The 22,605-nt window shown below is 37.5% G+C and overlaps 1 protein-coding gene across 7 annotated transcripts in view; it reads left to right on the top strand.

The window, feature by feature from the left end:
• The window catches only part of LOC139969842 (AP-2 complex subunit alpha-2-like), a 42,014-nt gene extending 20,132 nt beyond the window's left edge, over positions 1–21,882 (top strand). For 4 of the 7 annotated variants that reach the window (XM_071975153.1, XM_071975154.1, XM_071975152.1 and 1 more), the window contains exons 10-27: positions 179–250; positions 1,074–1,170; positions 1,737–1,874; positions 2,460–2,567; positions 3,103–3,177; positions 3,668–3,765; positions 5,022–5,151; positions 5,849–5,950; positions 6,762–6,956; positions 7,424–7,656; positions 7,882–8,054; positions 8,643–8,766; positions 9,270–9,299; positions 11,387–11,401; positions 14,360–14,479; positions 17,012–17,081; positions 17,860–17,994; positions 18,870–21,882. In XM_071975153.1, coding sequence (XP_071831254.1) covers positions 179–250; positions 1,074–1,170; positions 1,737–1,874; positions 2,460–2,567; positions 3,103–3,177; positions 3,668–3,765; positions 5,022–5,151; positions 5,849–5,950; positions 6,762–6,956; positions 7,424–7,656; positions 7,882–8,054; positions 8,643–8,766; positions 9,270–9,299; positions 11,387–11,401; positions 14,360–14,479; positions 17,012–17,081; positions 17,860–17,994; positions 18,870–18,947 — 1,993 coding nt within the window. In that variant the 3' untranslated portion in view covers positions 18,948–21,882. The remainder of the gene's footprint in view (positions 1–178; positions 251–1,073; positions 1,171–1,736; positions 1,875–2,459; positions 2,568–3,102; positions 3,178–3,667; positions 3,766–5,021; positions 5,152–5,848; positions 5,951–6,761; positions 6,957–7,423; positions 7,657–7,881; positions 8,055–8,642; positions 8,767–9,269; positions 9,300–11,386; positions 11,402–14,359; positions 14,480–17,011; positions 17,082–17,859; positions 17,995–18,869) is intronic. The other 3 variants (XM_071975157.1, XM_071975156.1, XM_071975159.1) reach the window with 3 other exon arrangements.
• The last annotated feature ends 723 nt before the right edge of the window (positions 21,883–22,605 follow it).

Below are 22,605 nucleotides of genomic sequence, written 5' to 3'. Positions count from 1 at the left end.
TATTTATGTATGTAATATATGTATGAATGCGTAAATTGAAATGTTCACTATGAGGTTGAGAAAACACTTATGACTAGTTTTACAGCAACGATTAAGAAAGGATAAGTTTGTATTACACAATTTACTCACTGTTGTATATTTTTGATCCACGGTCTTATACTCCTTTCTCTGTTTGCAGTGAACCAAATCTGTTGGTCCGTGCTTGCAATCAGCTTGGACAGTTCCTTCAGCACAGGGAGACTAATTTGAGGTAATTAAATCTTATTAGTTTGAAATTTTGATGGTGCTCAAAAAAAGTACCTTAAGTACAGAATTGCTGCACATTTGCAATAAATTGCATTTGGCTGTACCTTTTGTTCCCTCTTTAATAAAAGATCAGGCTAGTGAAAACGTTTACGTTCAGCTCACAAAAATCTTTCCTGGAACAATGGAATCATGGCCTAAAATATTTGAGGAAGTTTATTGCGTTAGCTTTATGCGGCACAAGAGTTTGTTTAGTGGATTACACCATTAATAGGTGGGATAATGAGGAATATTGAGAGTATTTGCATTGACATAGCTCTCTGGGTTTTGACAGGGGAAGAGGGGCATCCATTTGACATGAGTACAAGTATGAGTACATAATGTTGTCCTCCAGTACGAGTACAAATCTGCAAGAGTGTTTGCTAGAATACAAGAAGATGCTCACAAGTATCTTCGTCTTGGCTCTGATTGACGTAGCAAAGAAGAATTGCTAGGTAGCAATAGCAGCAAATGTTCATTATTTTGTAACATACACTAGGGTACTCAATATTAATATTGTTACGTGACTGCTAGCTATCTATAAGAGGGATTCAACCACTCAAGTTTAACCAGCAGTCGCGAACCCCAAAGAAGAGACGAGAAAGGAGAATTTGTTCTGTGGAATTATAAATGTTCGATCTTTGTAACATACACCAGGTTCTCTATATTAATATGCCAACCAAGAGTCAGCATTGTTTTATGTCAAATGAAGTTTTTTAATAATTCAAAAAGATTATTTTTATTAATAATTTGACATAACTTGTAAATCACTTCTGCTCTCCTCACTTCAGGTATCTGGCACTAGAGAGTATGTGTCACCTAGCGTCCTCCGAGTTCTCGAGGGAAGCAGTAAAGAAACATCTGGAAACGGTCGTAAACGCACTGAAGGCAAGTGATATTTTACCAGATTCACTATTTCTAGCAATTCAGTCATGATATTTGTGACACAATTTGAGCTGGTGTAAACAGAAAACTTCATTAGGAAAATGGGAACCAAGAGTGTTGCCATAGCAAGGAAAAGTATCAACAAGAAAATGATTCAAGCCAGTATCTACAGGATAATAATGATTGTTTTCCATGGTGGGGACTCATTCCTGGTAATCATGTCAGACACCTTCAATCCTGTTTGATTTCTAACAAACTTATCTCTGTCGTGATAAATACTTCAAAGAAGAAAATAATATTAAAAGAAAAGAAGTAATGAAAAATTGAGTTTACAAACCCAGTGCATGAGACTCTGTAGGGCAGAAATGAAAACCATTGACACAGAAAATGTCCCCTTTTTGTATGCTCCTCTTGTAAGATTTCATAGTTTCAGCATACCTATATTTCCCGGCCCAGGCCGGTCCATTGGCAGCAATCCTTGTGGAATGTCTGCCTTAGGATGGACAGTTGTTGCATTTCTCTCATCGGTATTTGTCTTATAACTGTATATTTTCCTTCGTGTTCATTAGACCGAGCGTGATGTCAGTGTCAGACAGAGGGCAGTAGATTTACTTTACGCGATGTGCGACAAGTCAAATGCAGATGAAATCGTTGGCGAGATGCTGGACTATCTGGAGTCAGCAGACTATTCGATCAGAGAAGAGATGGTGAGCGGGTTATAGATACCATTGCTATGTTGTGATATTGTCAAGGGAAATAGAGGCTGTTGCTATGTGTGATATTGGCAAGGGAAATAGAGACCGTTGCTATGTTGTGATATTGTCATGGGAAATAGAGACTGTTGCTATGGTGTGATATTGGCAATGTGTAGTGATACTAGTCTTTGCTCCTGATCTAGTCAAATCAGCCTGTTACAATATTGCGATATTTTAACTATCACGAACACAGACATTTTATCAAAAAATAATAATTTTGTAATAAATAGTGCCATAGGTCATAGATTTTGCCGACAAAAAATATAAATTATATAGTTATTTTTGTTTTGCTGGCATTTGAAGAAGGCATCAAAACTTCTGTTTGTATTGGTATTGATATTTTCTTATCTGAAGTGTTGTTTCTCTTTTCCTTTCCTATAAATCGGTTGGATCGTCCAGTCGGTTCTGTTTCACATTAAGCAAACTAATTAAATGTACACATAGTTGACCTATTCAGACTTTATCAATAACTAAATAGTTGCTATTTCGTCTGAGCCTTGGACTCCATTTTAACCTGAGGTGTTTTTCTTGTTAAAGGTTTTGAAAGTTGCCATTCTGTCTGAGAAGTTTGCTGTGGACTACACATGGTATGTTGATACCATCTTAAACCTCATCAGAATCGCTGGAGACTACGTCAGCGAAGAGGTTAGTTTCCATCTCATTACTTTATATAAATCTTTCTCATATCTTCTCTGAACTGACTTGTTCTAAGTCCTTTTGACCTTTGACCGTATCAGGTTTACTCGAGCCCTAGTTAGAACAGGTATGTGACCATCCCTCATTTGGAAAGTTGAAAAATATTAGTACCAAATTGCCAAAGGCCACCTATATTTTCATCAGAAGATATATCTATGTTATGATTTTATATTACCATGTGGGTAGTTAGGAAGTGCAAGAAACTGTAGGGCATGGGGGAGGGGGGTGTGGGGGAGGGGACTGTTTAGATGGCTTATCATTAATATGAATCAAATGACTAAGAGTGTATCTATTTGAAGCAACAGATGTTCCTTTTGTTCATGGTTTTATATCTATGTTTCGGGTGGATGTGAATTACAGCCAAGAAACTATGTTAGGCAGGTGACATTATTGATTATGATGATTTCCAAGTAGTTTGCTTTCTAGGGTCATTAAATTTGTACCTGGGAAACAATAGACTATGACTGGTTTATTTTATTAACAGGTTTGGTACAGAGTCATTCAGATCGTTATCAACAGAGAGGATGTACAGGGCTATGCAGCAAAGACAGTTTTTGAGGTCAGCTATCTATTGCTCTACAATTTATTCCTTTTTGGATTTCCTTGCCGTGGAGGCAAGAGGGATCTTCTGTATTTGTGGAAGAATTTTCCTGATCAGTGATGGTCGAGAGATATGAATCTTGTTTGTATTGTTTAATGTTCTCAAACAAAATGTAACAAGAAAACACGAAGCCCACTGGCTTTCAGGTTTATCTATTTATTCCTGTTTTTATTCTTTAAACATATTGGATTCTTTCCCAGCTGGCTTAGAAGGGAAGCAAAGAAAATATTAATATCAGTTGGATATATTTTCCCATTTTTCTTCATCTTTGATGGACTGGTGTATTGAAATGATGGAAGTCTCATTGTGATAGTGTTAATCCTTTACACAACTATCCACAGTATTAGTTATAAAACTAATATACTATAACTAAATTATAACAAAAAGGAACTAATAATTTGTAATCTACTTTGCATTCTTCAAATAAACTTTCTTTTATTTCTGGCAGGCTCTTCAAGCACCAGCATGCCATGAAAACATGGTCAAAGTTGGAGGCTACATCCTTGGAGAATTTGGAAATCTTATCGCAGGAGATCCTAGGTCGAAGTAAGAAATAGACGTCCATCTTTATTTCAAAAACCAAAATGACACAAATTTTCATCACCTATCGGGGTTTCATTAATATATCGATTGGATTGAATTAGATTGCAATGGTCAAATAGCTTTGATAATCTTACACGTTTAAGCAAAGATGGAATTGTCCATATCTGTAAGATATTTTTGAGGCAACACAGACTGCTGATGCATGGTCTGTGAAATTCTTGAGATATGTAATGATGCTGATCTTCAAAAAAGGAGGTCAGAATGGGGGGGGGGGGATGGGGGAGGATGGTAGGTGCAGGTGAGGAAGTCAGTCTTATGCTTCATTGGTTTAGAAGGGTTATATACAAATGTGTCTCTTATTGTAGATATTTTCTAGTTATCCATTTAAAAAGCTTAACTAAGAAGCATTTTCTTGCCTCATCTGATATTGTTTGTGAAATCATCTGTTAAAGACCTTGAGTATCTTAAGCAACATTTAGTTAAGCTCTTTGCAGCTGTCATAGCAGACTGTCTGTGGCTTTAGCCTTGTTGTAATTTGTAAGTAAGAATTCGGGCAGAAGTTGTTTTTCTCCATAACTGAAAATAATATAGAGAAAAGTGAAAAAGAAAGTGTTAACAACCGCTAATATACAGCAGAGAGCCTGTGAACATAACTGTTAAAATTTCAGCTGGCCTGACGTTTCCAGTAAAGCAGGATCTGCTTCACAGAAGGAACTTGTAGGATCAGAATGTCAAGTCCTCTAAACTTTTATATATTTAAGCTTCATAACCCATCAAACACTTGTCGTTTAGCTGCGTATGGTATATACAAAATTGGTAAACTCAGGAGGTATCTAGATCAAGGCTCAACTGAAAGACTGGTTCGCGCTTTTTGTTTCCTCCTATCTGGATTACTGCAACAGTTTGTATGTGAAATATAGCTCCTCCTCAGAGCAAAATTCAGAACGCTGCTGCTCGCCTAGTCTCACTCATTAAAAAGTTTGATTCCTAGTTTCTTTTTTGTTTTGTTTTGTTTTCCTTGATTTACTTTGTCTCTTTCCTACTTTGGGCTTTGAAACGCTGTATGAAGCGCTATATAAATGTAATTTATGATCATTATTATATTATAAAGTAATAATATTGTAGTTAGTTTACTGATTCTTGTTGAAACTGATGGTAGATGATCTCTAGTGTTAAATGAAGTGCAACCTATCTGCCTTCATTCATGTTTTTTCTGTTTTTGATGCTCTCCTCTTTCTCTCCCTCCTCTTTTTCCTCAGCCCATTAGTTCAGTTTAATTTGTTGCATTCCAAGTTCCATCTTTGCAGTCCAGGCACCCGTGGTCTTCTTCTTTCAACTTACATTAAGTTCATAAATCTCTTCCCAGAGATCAAACCAACAATCCAGGAAGTAAGTCAATATGGGGTCATGTTCAAGGTCATGTGGGTCGTAGTTCGTCCACCATGTGACCTATTTGGAATAAATAAGAAATGGAAAGGAATAGGTGGGGTGGGGTGGGTTGGTTGATGGGGGAACAGTGATTTAACTTGAAAATGTCAAGATACATGTGAATTGTTCGTTCATTGTGGTAAGAATTAGTGAAGAAGAAATAGCTCTCCTAGGGTTGTGTAGGCACTTACAGATTAAAACTTAGTGGACATTGGAGGATGATGGGAGAGGGTCCCGGTGGTGGGGGGGGGGGGAACAGTGAGAGGTGAAGAAGGGTCATGTATAATGTAAAGTCAAGTGGGGTTTGAAGAATCAAATGATAGGTGGTGGAGAGGTGTAAGAGAGCATTGTAAGTGTGGAAAGGGAGGAGTGGCCTGATGGAGAGTAATGTGAGAAAAGTTGAATGTTGGGTGAGGGGTGTGGTTGAGTTGATAGTGTCTATCAAAACTAAATTTGTAACAATAGAGGGGTTGAACAGGTCAAGGGGGGGGGGGGGGTTGGGGTGGGGATGGTAATGAGTAGATGACAGGGGAAATGGCTGTAGTATAGATGATGGATATATGAAGGATAATGAGCTCTCTCTAATGAACTGAATGACTAACAAAGATAAAATTCATGTTTCTATTTTTGGCATGGTTGTTTTTCCAATTATTTTCAGGTGCTTAAGAATGACAACCAGCTTAGAAATGCCGACGCAGAGCTCCAACAGAGGGCAGTAGAATACCTGAAGCTTAGCGTCATAAGTTCTGCAGATATCCTAGTAAGTCTTATTGTAAACTGTCGTTGTTTGGTTGTAAAAGCTTTCTTGGTTGTTCTTTTGAGGTGAAACAGTCAAATGGGAGGGACGTATGTAGAAGAGGCTGCGAAGAGACGAGGAGGAAGAGGGGGGGGGGGGAGGGGAAGGTAGGAGTAAATGAGCAGAGGTGAATGGGAGGCTGATTAACCTTAAAAGTAGGGAAAAGGAATGGGCCAAATATGCTTCAGGAAATGAGATTTTCCATTAGAAATGCAGAATTTTGTATGACAGTTCAACTGGTGTAGGAAGAGATGTCAGTAACCCAAAAGGACTGGTTTTGTGCATCCTCTCAATAATGAAGCAAGGATGTTTATGACATGGCAAAGTTTTATCAAAAGTGAATGAATGACTCTGAGCAGGGGTGGGTACTAAATGGATCATGCCGGGCAAAACAGAACCTTTTTACCCAAACCAACCACCACAACACTCAAGGATGTGTCTACTCCTGAGAAATCGCTATCTAAAAGTTTACAGTCAATCAACAAAAAGAGTGCTTCTGGTGCATTTGTCAACTTGCTATGCTGAAATATCGTATGACAAGTCTGCCCTCTGCCTATATCTAAGCTCCCTAAAGTACTTCTGTTCTTTTTCCTCCTCGTAAGGGGTGTGGGCTTCATTAAGAGGATTTGAAAACATCATGAGCCACAGCAAACTTTCTGGAAGGCGGCACTATACTCACTTATGTCTTCACTGCTTGTGCTATGTTTGAGCATTACATTTAGCACCTATACAAAGACCATTACTTGATAAATCTTCTTGATGACACTTTTCACAGGCTACAGTCTTAGAAGAGATGCCTCCATTCCCAGAGAGGGAGTCGTCACTCCTGGCCAAGCTGAAGAAAAAGACGGGAGAAGCCGGTGGGACCATAGACGAGAAAGAGCCCGGAAAGGAGAAGAAGGAGAAGAAGCCCCAACAGCTGCCAACCTCCATTGAAATCAATAACGTAGGAGAGAGTAGCACAGACGAGGTTAGAGCACTTTAATAAGAAAAGAAACAGATTTTTCACTTGCTATTTGTTTTAATTTCCAGGTTAAAGGTATCCAAGTGAAAAAAATACAATTTGCCCAACTTTGGCGCTGAGATGAATTCAAACTGGCCAGTCTTTCAACGAGTGGTTTTAAACTTGACACCCACATAATAATTGAATTTGTCTTCTATGACCTCATGTCTGTTTGCTTCAAGTGTTTGGGGGTAGAGAATGTGTCAACTTCAAATATTGATATCTCTAAAAAAAAAATAATAACATTATGAAGGAATTGATGCACATGTCAACAGGATGCTTAGAATACGTCGCTCTTCCATCAAATGAAAATAAATTTTTCCCTGGGCTGTCCTTTGAACATCTGTGAATGTTGTGAACAAACCATTATTAGTATTATTCATCGTCTGCTGTAAACTACCAGAGATTTCACTTCATGTTTGTCTTCTGATCAGATGGCCGCTGCACCCCCGACCCTTTCGATGGACCTACTGGGGTTGGATAATACACCTGCCAGTCAACCCTCGGTCATGTCACTCTTTGATACTACAGCAGCACCAGCAGCAGCTCCCATGAACAATACCGCCGCTGCTCCAACAAACGGGGCCATCTTTGATGTCTTTGACCCGACCCCAGCACCCGGTGACGTCACCTCGCTTACCCCGGGGGCCGAAGAAAGCTTTAAGAAGTAAGTACACTGACTGTACTAGAGTAAAAAGAGGTTTTTGTGATACATAGACAATCTTAGCTTTTGACACCTTGTTTTGATCCCAGAGAAACATCTTTACTGGTTCTTCTTCCTGAATTTTAGAACTACAATTACAAAATACAAAGTATTTAATGTCATTGTCAGAGGTAACGTAAAGCTCCCTCTCAACGCCAAGTTTGTAACACTTTCGTTTTAATTCTGCAGATTTATTTGTAAAAATAACGGCGTTCTTTTCGAGAGCGAACTGCTCCAGATCGGAGTCAAATCGGAGTTTAGAGCCAACCTCGGCCGGTTAGGGTTATTCTACGGTAACAAGACTTCCTACCAGTTTGCAAACTTCTCAGCTGTGGTTTCAACCCCAGAGACCCTGCAGACAGATATCCTTTGCCTGATGAGTTCATGGTTTCTTTCAATAATTTTTTATAAATATGCAGATATTTTCTCTTATCCTTTTTAATTAAGACACAACATTCTTTGGTATGTCCTCAGGTTTCATTCATAGTATACAAACAGTTAATATTGCCCAAGTTGGCGTAATCCCCTAGCCCATTAGCCCAATCACTGGATTACATTCACAGTTTCTGGCCTTGTTTCATCAGTGACCTTTGCCACTGTGTCTCCAGGCTGCATGGCTGGGCTTGGAAGGAGAAGGTTGGGACAGGGGAGGGGAAATACAGAGGGGGGGAGGGAAAATAGACAATTTACCGACACCACCTAAATATAATTGCAATTTTCCTAATTAGATATAATATCTGGCTTCCCACCCCCCCCCCCCTTTCTCTAATTGTTCGCACTCTTATGCCATTTCTGATAACATTCATGTAAATTAACAAATTCAGTTGTCGTAATTTTTTTTTCAGCAATTCTTTGACAAATACCATTCTTTATCACCAAACTTTATCATCTATATATGAAACAAGAAATCAAAGTTTGTCTGTTCATTGTACGCCTTGACGCAAATTTACCTCTTAAAGTCACTACTGACCAAGTGGGTACAGTCATTGAGGCCGGTGCTCAAGTCCAACAGATGATCACCATCGAATGCCTGAGGGAATTTGAAGAAACACCCATCCTTCATGTCCAGTTCTCGTAAGTACGGTAGAAATTTTTGCAAAAAGGTGGCTCAATGCCTGCTTTGAAGCAAGAGTTGTAGGAAAATAATTTGACAAATAGAAACTGCATCGTCTGTAGTAGCTTAACCGCACTTTTGTGTTTTTCTTTCTTTTGGTGGCATTGGTATTGTACCCAGAAAGTCAGTCATGTTTTGTCAATTGCGATATTTCATATTTGACTTGTATTTTTAACATCACTGCAATATTTGTAGCAAGTATGCAACACTAACTGGAAGATAATAGTATTTACAACCGGCATCTAACAACCTTCCCTTCCAATGCATGCTGGAAATACATTTCTTCGTGGGGAGAAAAATCTTTCATTGCTAATCGTCACTAAGAAAAGTTTATATATCCATGAATAATAAATGTAAGATAAAGTCCTATACACATCAAATATACAAAGCATGTCCATATGGGATTAATTCATGTCTATATGGGATTAATTCACGCTATCAGTTCTCCATCTATTAAACTCAGAGCGTCTGCTGCCCCGGAAGAAATTGAAAGGTAACTAGACCGACAAAAATTACCCTTTTTTTTGTCGAGTCCCATCTTGTATGCAGTTTATTTGTTTGTCACATGCATATTCAGAAGATACTACCCTTTGACCCATTCTCATTTCAGCAATTCCACCTCCCCCCTTCCTTCACCTTTTTTTTTTTTGCTTTACTTTATTTCCTATAAAAAACCCAGTAGGAGTAGATTGGTGCTCTAAATTCAAACTAAATAAGGGTCAACAGTAATTATTAAAGTCCAGTTGGATTATTAACATCTTTGAATGGATGGAATACAGGCGTTAAGGGTAGGCAATGAGATAACCATTGAACCCAAAGAAAGTTGCTCTATAATGGATTTATGCTAGACCCTTTGACCTCAATCAAGATGAAGGTCACCGCCACAGGAGTAGGTAAGAAAACTTCCTTGCAGAAAATGCACAATGATGCTACAGGCTCTCGTCCCTCGCAGGGAAGGAAGTTTAGAGTGCTCCGTGAGTTACTCGCCGGCCTCTGTGAGTTTACTCGCCTTGCTCTGTGAGTTTACTCAGCGGTGGTTTCGGTGGTCATCTTCCTCCTGATGCAAACGATTGGTTTCCTTTCTCTCTGATAAGAGGAACAGGAATGCCATCGCTGCTCTGGAGTGGCCTTTGTTCATCCTCTTCATGAATTGATGTAAAATGAGCTTTCAATCTTTGCTCTCATATGAGAGCAGCAGTTATTGCTCTCCCGGAGTCGATCTGGACTGCTTGTGTTATTTGCAACTGTGAAGGGATACACATGAGCATTCCTACTTGTCATAACAAGTAGGAATTTAAAATAATACTGTAAATGCTCTGAGCATCTCTTGATCATGACTGGTGTTTCTGTCTTCTTGTAACTGTGATTATGGGAGCTTTAGTGTAGAATTAATCAAGGGACAAAAACAAAAAAGGACTCTTTCCTTTAACACCTGAATCATTCAAATTAGTCACAATCAAATCACTAAGTTCATGACTTATGTCGCTCAGTTAATATGAAAAAATACAATAAAGAAAGAAAAATAAGGGGGTTGATTCCTGGAGGATTAAAAATTTAACCAATATTGAGACTCTAATTTTACTACATTTACAGCCTAGATCTAGCAATCAAGCTCTAAACTGTCTATTTCTTTTCTTTACAAAACTCTCTCTCCCTTTCTGTCCCTGCAAACTTCAAAACCACAACAAGAAAATGCTAGTACTTTTAGCATGCAAAGTACAGTTTTCTTGTGACAAAATGTAGATGTGAAGGTCTGATTACTGAAAAGAAAACAAATTATGTTTAGGACAGTAATGTACGAGGATGGGGGTCGGGCGGGTGGGGTGGGGGAGCTCACTTAATTCAAACAGAGGACAGAGTCTGAATTGCAGGACAGAATAAATACTTTATATGCTCACTCTATCCTTTATACTAATCTTTGTCATCACTGAAAGTCTATCAGGACTGGGTTCTTTAGCTTGGGAAGATACATACAAGTCTTATTAGAGTGTAACAATGAGGGGGGGGGGGGCATGTGGGGGGTGGGGGCATTTGGGGGTGGGGAGGTTTAAGGATGACATGCTGTTGCTTTTTCAGTAGGGTAGACTTTAATCCCCATCCACACCAGCGCACGTACCTTTGTAATAAGCTATTGGATATTGTTTGTCGTGTGTTTCAACCCCATGTCAAGTAACCCCGAGTGACAAAGCCATTTTCCTGTGAACTTCTGCCTCGTCAGTTTGGCTTAAAGAAGGACACTTTCGGGTCAATTTTGGGGATAGTGCAATTTGCATATATGAGTATGCAATTATGATTGACAAGTGAATATTCATCAAAATTTTTGTATGGGCCCTATTCACTATTACAAGCATCTCATTCTGTTATTATACTTCGAGCTGAAATTTGTCACCTGTCGATGACCTACTTGAGGTAAACAGTCTAGTGGGTATGCTAAGTCAGAACAGTTGCCAATGGCAACACTCTTTAATCTCTCATAATCAGTAAGGCTCCGCACATTTTTTTAGCTTAAACCATTTTGACTTATACAATCCATCACAAGCTCGTTCAGTTGTTGATTTTCTCATTTCCTTCTTGAAACAGGCCAAGCGGTTTCGGGTAAGTGTCTGCTGGTTTGGATGACGTGCATGGAAATGCTGAGACCTTAACCTATTCACTAATCACTATCACTTTAAAGTTGTGAACATAGTCCAGTTTAGACTTTATAGTTAAATTGTTTCTTTTTCTTGGGTAAACAAGGCTTGCATGGATAATAAGCTTGAAACAAGAGTCCTATGCTTTCTCTTGATCTCTCTCACTCTAAATAAAAACTAAAATATTATGAAAAAAACATAGAAATAACAGCAAAGATGCCTGTGGCTATGTAGCAATATGTAAATATTCCTAACATATAAAATAAAATGCTCTTATTGTTCTAACTTTGCTGCAAAACTTGCCTCCCATTTTTTTTCCCCATTATCACACTCCAAAGCATGCACCCATCAGCTACCTGGCTCAAAATGTAAAAGCTTTGTGAAATTCCTCCCAATTTAACTCAGAAATGCCTTTAAGGAATGAAGTTGTGCAACATTATAAATCTTTGGTGACCTAGGTCATATATGGTTTAGGTTGCTATGGTATCAGGGAAGGTCTTAAACTTACTTTTCTTAAACCCACAATGTTCAGTGTTTTCTTTAATTCAAGGAGAATGCAAATTGGGAACTTGAATTTGAGCAGGGAGAGTTCTTTAAGAACTTTCATTTTGTGACTCAAATTGTGAAATTCTGAGCCTGTTTATTTTACGATTGTTTTGCAAATGTCAGTGAGTTGTTATATGATATTATACACCACAAGCTTCAGATATAGTGTTCTTCCGCTGGCCTGATTATTCATTTTTAGATCATAACTAACAATTCATCCATTCATTACCTTTGGCTAACTTATAATACAAGCAATGACCATTACAATACTTCTCATGCTTTTTATTATATTTTTATTAACTAGTAGCACCAAAGCTAGAACTAACATTTCCATTTCACTCTCCGGTTAACATGATTCCATAATATTAAACAACTATTTCTAATTGCATGAACACCTTGCTAGCAAAGTGCATCTACCCAGGCATGTGTTAGTGAGATTGGATACACAACAATTTCATTTTAGAGTTTAGACCTATGGATGAAACTTAATAAGGACTCTCTACTGCCATTTCGCTTTCAAACTTTTGATTGACAGGTCTCAAAGTTCAGTTGTAACTGTTGTTGTTGTTTTTCTATTGTGTTTCCTTTTGTAATGTGAAACAATAGCTGGCAAGAGATAATGCTTTGATCATAGGTTTAACACCTTCAATGTCACATGTTTATCTCACAAGGAAGTAACAACAGCTTTCGGCATCAATTTAATTAATGGCAAATGAAACTGTTTGCTTGTTTCATGTAAAATAAAACGTAGTGTCAAACAAGAGTTACAGACACATCTCTGAAAATCCAAACCTTTGAGAACTTCCTCGTGTAGTCAACATTTAATATTGTATGAGTGATCATCCCATTTTATGGCTTTTGAAATCAGTCCAAAATGAGCACGTTTTTTTCATTATCCACTTTGCGGTGGACAATGAAAGTACAACTCACAAATGAATGACCAGTGGCAGTAGCCTTTGTACAGAGTTGGGGCTTCTAACCTCGGTTAAGTTTAGCAAAGGACATTATGCATTGTGAAGCATTGTCATGCGTAACAAAGTACCAAGTGCATTGTCAAACAATGTCTAGTGTGGGTTGTTTTAGGGTACTGTTGAGGGCTCAGCAGAGAAACAATCGTGAATAAATTTCACTTAAAAGAATTATCCATTGTTAGATATCCTTCTCACTAAACACATTCCTGATCTATTTTCAATTAGTTTACATTGCCTGAATTTGTTTTTAACCTATACTTTCATCAACAAACTTTCAATTAAACAGCTTTTTGTATGTGATAAACAATTTGTGGAAATTTGCAAAGCCCCCCTGAGAATTACTCAAAACAAATAAAACAAACTTGATATTAAAAGCTAAGAAGATAAAGCATTGCAGAATTTTTCACCAAAAGAGCATATATATATATATATATATATATATATATATATATATATATAAATAGATATAAAAGCAGTATTTATTATTTAATTAAATAATTCCTCATTCATTCTGCTTTCTTCCCCAACTTTTAGTAACCTAGAGACACATTCTCATGTTTTACATTCATGTATGTCTAAATCATGTCGGAAATTGGCACAATGTCCGACTCTTGACTTGACTATTAAAATGGACTGTTTTTATAGAAATTTAGTGTGGAATAATCTAAACCAAAAATATGACCAAGAATTAATGTAAAAGGCAGCTCTAAGGGAAGTTCTGGTATAAAGATTGAGATGTAATTAAACAGTCTATGGCAATAATTAAGTACCTGCCTGTACATGAGTATGGGGTACAAGGTACTCTATCTGTGGGGGACCCTTTATAATGCCTTTCATATGTCTTTCATGATACCTGGCAAAAACTGAAAACTTTATTTACCTATACAACATGATCTTTGAGGGATAAGTTGTAGTTACAGTGAATACTAGGGTGGGGAGGTAGGGAGGGCTAGGTGGGCTTCATTGTGGAGAAGGCAATACACAGCAGTGTGTGCAAAGTTGGTTCATTATGGGTGTTTTTATGGGGGGGGGGAGGGAGAGGGGGGTTTCTTTGAAGGGATGAACTATGCAAACACATTGCGTGCAAAGTATGTGAATTTTTTGCTGAACATGAGACATTTTTCTGAGGTCAGCTGTCCATACAACAGTGTTTGGTGGTTGGGGGGGAGTGGGGGCATGGGGGAGTCCTTGTTTGAAAGACAAGCTATATTAACAGTGTTGAGTTCAACAAGGTTTGTGTATTTCTTCCTGGCATGAAGTTCTAAGGTCATCCAACCATAAAACAGTGTCGGTAATTTTTTTTTTTTTTTTTTTTGGGGGGGGGGGGGGAGGTTAGTGAAGGTTGTCCGTCCATCACAGCTGTTTCCATCAATGTTTGAGTACATTTGTTTTGTTTGTTCTTTCAGTGTTGGGTCTGGAGTCCGACAGTTCATAAACGTTAAGGTTCCAGTCATGATTTCTCACTTCTTCTCTGGAGTCGCAATGACCTCGGATGACTTCTTCAACAGATGGAAGCAGCTCAGTTTGTAAGTTAATATTTGAATAAATAACCATCGGCAGACCTGGCCAACTCCCCATCCCCCACCCCAAACAGGTGTAGACCTGGAGATGTTACACCCTCATGCCCACCAACCCCCCCCCCCCCCAAAAAATACACAAAGCTGAAGATTAGTACCAAACACTTGGAAATTATACAAAGCATATCTGATTTAAGTTCTAATAATTCTGATAGCTGACATGACCTCTTACTAGTCGTAGTATTACGACTGTAAGAAAATTATGCATGGAAGAAGTGGTAACGCAAGCAATTGGTAATTATTTGGAGACCGCCTTTACAAACGACAAATCGCAATACTAAGTCTGGTAAATAATTAACGTGACAACAGTGATGCCGGCAATTTCTAATAAATTAGAAGACTTTAATCTTCTCAAAGGACTTATCATCATATTACGACCGTAACCGCTAAAGATGAGGACAATTGTACAAGCACTTGATAATAAATTAGAAGAGAAATCTTTTATCATTTACTTATCGTAACATTAACACTGTAACCACTAAATATGACAGCTAATAATGGAAACAATCGTTAACAAATTGCAAGAAATATCTTGACAAACAATTGGTTCTAATATTGCAACAGCCATAGTGCTGGCAGTTGCTAAGAAATTAAATTAGACAAAATGTTAACTAACGAGTGATCGTAACATTACCACTGCCAGCGATAAATTTTTACAGCACCGATGCAAACAGTCGTTGATAAATTGGGAGACAATATGGTTATTAATGACTGATGGTGATACTACGCCAGTTAACAGTAAATATAACAACCGTAATGCAAACGATCGTTACTAAATTGGAAGAGCATATCTGTACAAACACCTAATCATGTTTGACATGACCTATAATAAAGCTATGACTGGCAGTAATCATAGTGTTGACATATTTGATTGATAATTGATAGATTACATTTAGATTACACAGCTGTGATAATGGATTTACTTGAAGATTATATGATCTATGTGACTCTATCACTTACCACCACTTATCACAAAAGGGGGGGCTGGTTGGGGGGGCAGAAGACTATCAAGAATGTTAATATGTGTTAGATAATAAAAGGGTCCTGGCACAATTTTAGGATAGAACTTTTAACTGGAATCGTCCTCATGACCCGAGTTTTGTCATTTTCAAACAAAAATCTTCCAACCAAACATTTTCTTCTCACCAGAATAATGGTTCAAAGATTCTTACTTCGTGTAGTATAAACATGTAAACTATACCCCAGCAGAATGGTTGACAGGTTTCTGCAATTGTGCATAGAATAGTATCACAATTAGTTAGCGTTACGTGGCATAACACTGATAGGCAGCCAGTTATACATGTTGGGAGAATGGCTAGTTACCTACAATTTACTTCGGGTGGCTATCCAGTCTACAGTTTTAGCTCATCATTGAATTTTTGACAATTTGGAAGATCATTTTAGATGGGGGAAAAAAATGGATTTCTCCTGGATGAAAACTCAACCTTATTTTGGCTGGCCAGGAGTCAAAACCCACGACCTACCAGATGCTAGGTTTCAATGCGTATAATGCCACAGGCTTCTATCCACGGGACCCATAGCATCGGTATCGGATTGGTTAACAGCAAAACTTAACAGATCATCATCATACACTCTTCACATAACATAACTGTACACAAGGGGTACTATATTAGGCTTATGTAAACACAGCACAATTGGGTATATAAGTTATGTCTCTTGCAGGAATGAACTGGTAAGGGGGGGGGGGGGGGCGGGGGAGTAACTGAACAGAATTATAACTGTGTCCATTCACTAATTTTCAATTGAGATAAAGTCGTCACCACTCAATGATGATTCTGTTTTATTGATAGTTTACTAAGTAAGCTGAAACATTTTCTTAAAATAGAAAACTCGATCCTGTGGATTCAGTAATGTTTCTCTCTGTAAATTGTGTCAGTGGTCGATAACCCGAGACTGAAAAAGTAGAAGATGGGAAGTAAAATTTTCATCAAGTCAAATTTTGTCAAAATACAAAATGAAAAAAACAAAATTAAAATGATTGCCTAGAACAAGATTTGTGAAATTGTCCCTTAGGAATGCCAGTCTTGTACACCTAACAACTGAGTCAGCCAAATTGAATTATTATTTAATCAAGAAACAAAATACAGTGCCTTCCTATCTGGAATGGTCTTTCAGAAGGTTACATCAAAAGAGGATATTAAGAGTCGTTTGAATTATGAGTTTGCTGCCAGAGAGAAGACCAAACACATAAATGTGCAGGCATGAGCTTTTTCCGCGAATTCGCGGAATATCCGTGATTTCTTTTCTACCTCAGTGACAAAAACTATTATCCTAACACACTGTAGCATACGCAAACTGGAGCCTATACCGCAATTTTTGCAAAATTCCGTGATTTTTTTTTTACCCCAGGCTCATCCCTGAATGTGGCAACCTATGAAAGCATTGCTACTTTACTCTCTCACACACAGGCTGGATGGTGTTCCTCATTTATGATTTTAACAAATGTTCTTTTTTTCTCAGGCCACAACAAGAAGCTCAGAAAATCTTCCAGGCAACAACATCGATGGATACGGAAATAGACAAGGGTAAAGTAAGTATAACAGTTTCCATTTTCCCTTTAATTAAAAATATTTGATGTTTTTGATGATAAAAAAAACTGAAAATACAATGGTTTAATATATATATATATATATATATGTATATCCTTATACATACACCTGTTTAACGACCGATTGTGTGTAGCAGGTTGGTTTACAATGTTGGATCAGTTATTGCCTGGTAAACATGTTTTTTACTAAATTGTCAAGTCTTCGCTTATTGAGAATGAGAAGAGAAAATCATATCACTCTTATTTTTGTTATTTCCGCGAAAAGACAGTTCTTGTATAATTATGCCACATGAGAAGCATTACACAACCAACCCCTTCATCTTGATGATTCTCCTCCCCTCCATTTCCCTACATTCCCATCCCTCAATTCCCCTACCTTCCCATCCCTCAATTCCCCTACCTTCCCAACACCTCCCCACCCCCCTCTCCAACCCCCCCCCACCCACCGCCCAGACCCCCCAACAATTCCATCCTTTTTCACTTCCTTGTAGATTCTGCTTGTGTGGATACTTCATTCTGAGCAGAAACACTAATCACATGAAGTGAACAGTTTTTCTACAATGCTAGCAGAAGTAGGGAAATAAATTATTATGAAATATGACAATAACAAAAGAGAAATTTGCATTGAAACATAACATGCCAGTCTATTTTATAGTTAAAAATATGTATGTTCATGTAACAAGATGATTTTACTGTGTTTATGACTTTCATATGAAAGAATCTGATTTCATTCCCATTTTGTTGAATCTCCCTCCGTCAGTTGATCGGGTTCGGTTTGACCCTGTTGACCGATGTGGATCCCAATCCAGATAACTTTGTCGGAGCAGGGATCATCCACACACAGGAGTCCCAGATTGGTTGTTTGCTTCGATTGGAACCAAGCAAGAATGCCAAGGTTAGTCACCCAACCACATGTGACATTGTCAGTTATTCTGTAAGCTTACAAAGAAAAAAAAAATTAAAAGTTTCTTTCTGCATTTCATAGTAATTATGAGATACTCTGACCCACACATGTTATAGTCAAACATCATAGGTACTCCTGGTGACAAACAATGTGAAGCTTGTATTGAAGAGGAAAATATTCCACCCCTCCTTCTTTTTTTAAAACTCTAGTAGACAAAATCCCTAAAATAAAAAAGTTGCTGGAAATGTTCTCAGAGGCCTCTTGACCTTGGACAAAATTTAGCACATACCTCATCTGCCTGTTGGGTGTAATCCAGCAGTTTAGTTTTGCTTAAACAAATTTTCAATTGAATACACAAATATCCCCACAAAGTTTTTAATTTTTTTTTATTTTGGCCTTTGCGAACTTTGTAGTTTCATGATTTATTAGTGACAGTTTGCTGTTAACACATCTTGTCATATGTGATTGATTTCTCCTTTAAAGGAAAACTTAAGAATTTATATCTTGATATACGTCGAAGAAAGAGAAGCTATTAAGTGCTAGTAAAAGCTGATGTAAATGATCTGTGGATTAGACTCTATAGTTCAGTCACTTTAATTAAAGAACCTCAGCTGTTTAAAAGGTCATTTCCGAAAATATGTAAAACCAAAGGGGTATAGAAATACAATGTGAACTGATAGCAGAGGATTTTAGTGATCTGCAAGACAATAAATTAATTAAATTAAATGAATTAATTGTTCCTAATTGTCATTTTTGAGTTGGTGGAGAATACAAGCAGATAACAATAAATGAAAAAGAAATCAAATGACAGTTCTGTTATTGTCCAACATTTTCCTCTTCTCTCTCTTTCCCCCTCTCTCATTCAGATGTACCGTCTCACGTTGAGGACCAGCAAGCAGCTCGTATCACAAAGACTGCTGGAATTACTCCTGACTCAATTCTAAGATTCGGAATTTTTAAAGAGCTCGTTCATAATGTCTTATCTTTCGTTGTGACCCCCGTAGCAGCCCTGCGAGAATGGTCATCGTTTTCACTATCTTTAATCATGTAGCATTTTTTTTTTCTCTCTCTTTTTTTGGTAGCGGACCATAAAAACACTGCCATCGTTAGGGATGGTCAGGAGCGTCTACCGTTAACAAAATATGAATATTCATTAAGTCTGTCTGAGTCTTTGTCAGAGAGGTAGATTTTGAGATAATCCCCCAAAAAGGAAAAAAAAATTAAAATAAATGGAGCACAAACAAATCATAATGATCATACAAGTAGGACAGACTAATGGAGTAAGGTGTGATTAGGTTGGTTGTTTTTTACCAGCCTGTGGGGGTAAGACTTTATATATTGCATTCTCGCTGCCGTTTAAACCTAAATATGCTACATTTTTCAGCGGTAACTTTCGATGGATGTATTTACTGATATATCGTGCTTTAACCTAAAACAATACAAAGGAATTGGATTTGATATCTCTGTGTAAATAGGACAGAAAACTTTGTCATTTAACTCCATTTTGCTTTTTTGTAACAAAAAGCAAAATGAAACAATAGTGGAAACGACCTGACTATGCTGTAATAATCCCATTATTATGAGCTTGGCCGGATATGCCGGGAAAATTAATAATGCTGAAATGTGAGATACTCACACAGGATGTGTGCCAATGGTGACGTACTTAGCCAAATGATCGTTATCTTAAATGTGACCGAAGAAAACAAAGAAAAATCTTGCTTATCAGAAAATCATACAAACATTTTCCAGATCCCCTGTTACAGAGGGCAGCATTTGCCATCCGAGATCCAGATTGTATAAAGCTTCTTTTTTTGGAAAAATAGTGAAGGGATGATGGGCTAAACATGCTTTATATTTGCATATTTGTATCTGACCAAGAATAAGATATGAGATGGAGATGTGTGGTCCAAAAACCGTCAATCAAATTCTATCAAAGACTGACACTAAATTTTGAAAGCGTAGAAAAAAAATGTCAACATTGATAGGAAATAATTTTTACAGACCTGGCAAAAGTTTTGGTAGTTGTTATTTTTATTTCGAATAGAAATTTATTATTGCCAAACAAAACAAATAAATTGTTGAAAAGAATTTGGCTTTCTCTCTTAAAAGTCTTTAAAACCCATTTAGCCTCTTAGATTATTCTGAGGGTATTCCAAGATGTCTAGGCAAGTATCTGATACTTTGGTGGTAGAAATGAAAATTATGTGAGCTTTGCCTCAAAAGTTTCAGAACACTAATAGGGGTTTGTAAGAATGATAAACGAAAACGAATTCCCCACGGTCAGAAGATTCCTCCCCCTCCATGCCCACTCCTCAGTAGTTAGTACAAGTAGGCACAGTAGATACCCTTGTTAAGGGGGTTGGCTTTGTCAAAATCCGTTTTTGAACCATTTTGAAAGAAAGAAACTTCTATATCCCACTTAATGAAGAAAATGTGAAATTCAACATTTATTCATTTGCAGCTTGACAAAGTTGCACCTTGGGAGGGGGTGGGGGGGAAGCAAGAAGCTTTCATTTGAGATATGGAGGCGTAGATATTAATATGATCAGTTTTAATATTTGGGTGAGAAGAGGAGTAGACGTCATCTATGGTGATATGTATTTTCGGTTTAGCTGGAATTGGAGTTAATAATACTAATAATAACAATCATTAATTTAATGTATCTGATTTATTATGCATTCTTTCCCAAGTCTGTTTTTGTTTTCCTATAGCTTTATACCTTCTTGCTCAGTGAGAATCTTTAAGTTTTTAAATAATTCAAAAATGTTATTTGATTTGGTATCAATATTAGAAGTGTTTGATAAAGACTTTGCTAAACTTTAAGGTGTGTTCTAGTGTGTTGGGTGACTGTCACTGATAGGTGCAGAGGGGATAGGGTGATGTTTTGATCATTTTAAATTAACTCCATTTAACAATTTTGCAACCTAAGTAAGCATTATAGGTCATATTCATGCATTAACAATCCATTAATTTTCCCCTGGTATAAGACAAGTTTGTGGTTGCGTGCACCCTTTCTCATATCTTTAGCATTATATTGTTGAACTCCCTATCACACCCTCTAGCTCTGTAGAATACCCGAAGAATGATTCCAATACCTTTGCAATGGGTAGGAAGGTGGGAGGGGGGTGGGAGGGGCGCTCTTTTGAAATTCATATGTCGTTTTGCTTGTTTTTGCATTTTTGTGTAAAAGCTGTCCACTAAGGTTTTTTTTTTTTGTAATAATCTGTACAGCGTGATAATATAGAGTTGAGCATTAAATAGTTTTTATTTAATAACTGTACAAGAATGACAACTTTTGGCACAGTATGTAAAATGTTAAATAAAAAAGACACCAGAACCTTAGATGAGGTGTCAAAATATGCAGCACCAGTAAGCATTAACATATTCATAGGTATTGGCATACTTAATTAATAACATTCCCCCTCCCCCCGCCCTGCAGTGGTCTCATTGACACCCTCGAAAATTTGAAACATTCTGCTCAAACATTTTTGTCACCTATTCGTTGGAGTTACAAAAAAAGCAAAACTTCCAAAAAACATAAAAAACAATCCATTTCCAATGAATATTAGCAAGTAATAATATCATAGAAAGGGTTATATTTATTGTGGTTGTTGAATATTCATGAAGGAAATGGAAGAGATTGGAGTCACACAGCTGGTAATCAGCAGGTATTTTTAGATGTGATTAATTTTGGACATTGATAAACGAATTGTATTTGAAATAGTTTTAGTGAAATGAATCCCCCCTTTCTTGTTCTCCCACGTGTTTTTTTTTGTATAACCTTTGACCTTTTCACTCCAAGTCAATAAGTGAAACAATGGAGATTTATCATGCTGTCCAAAATCAGTGAATAGTTAAGAAATAAAGGGAAATATTATAGTTTGTGTTTTTCGCAATATTTTCTCTCGTCTCTCATTCCTGATATGGCAGAGCATCAAAGTCATAGATTTGTTATGGAATTAAAGGCTAAGCCTCACCGACACCTCTCCCCCCCCCCCAACTCCCCTTTACCCCCTTATATGCAATACCTCCTACCCACCTACATATGTTTCTAGTGCCAGGTTGATCCCCTGGAGACAATTATGTCACCAGGTATCTTCTTAGTTCCTTATGTATATTCTGAAAATAGGAATACCCTATAATTGATCCTATACATTTTCCATGTGGCACCACCATAACCTTTTCAGGCCCTATCATATGTTCCCGAATCCCAATCATATTTTCTCAAGCTCCTTACATGGCCCCAGTGCTGTAGACCTGTCCACACCCCTTCTCCTCCCATCACGTTAGGCGGCGAGTACCCCTGAGTTTGGTAAAGCTCCTCAATGACTCTAATAAAGATGATGTTATGATATGGTTGTCCTGTATCAGCTTTACAACGAAGAATGCTATTTTTTAGGCAAGCAAGCGTATTATTAACATTACTGAAGTTTAGATGTCTAGACTCACTACTTTCGAACTTTTCCCAGGAGGAGCGATGACGATTTTGTTTCTTATTATATTTTTTATATTTTTTATTATCACTGATAGATTTCACACATCGTGTGAGAGAAATTACTGACGAACATGTAATGCTGTAAATACGGGATTGGCGAGGGGGGG

The sequence above is a fragment of the Apostichopus japonicus genome, chromosome 7 (genome assembly GCF_037975245.1).
Source record: "Apostichopus japonicus isolate 1M-3 chromosome 7, ASM3797524v1, whole genome shotgun sequence".
NCBI lineage: Eukaryota > Metazoa > Echinodermata > Holothuroidea > Aspidochirotida > Stichopodidae > Apostichopus > Apostichopus japonicus.
The sequence above is the reverse complement of the archived record's forward strand: the minus strand, read 5'-3'. Positions and strand labels throughout refer to the sequence as shown.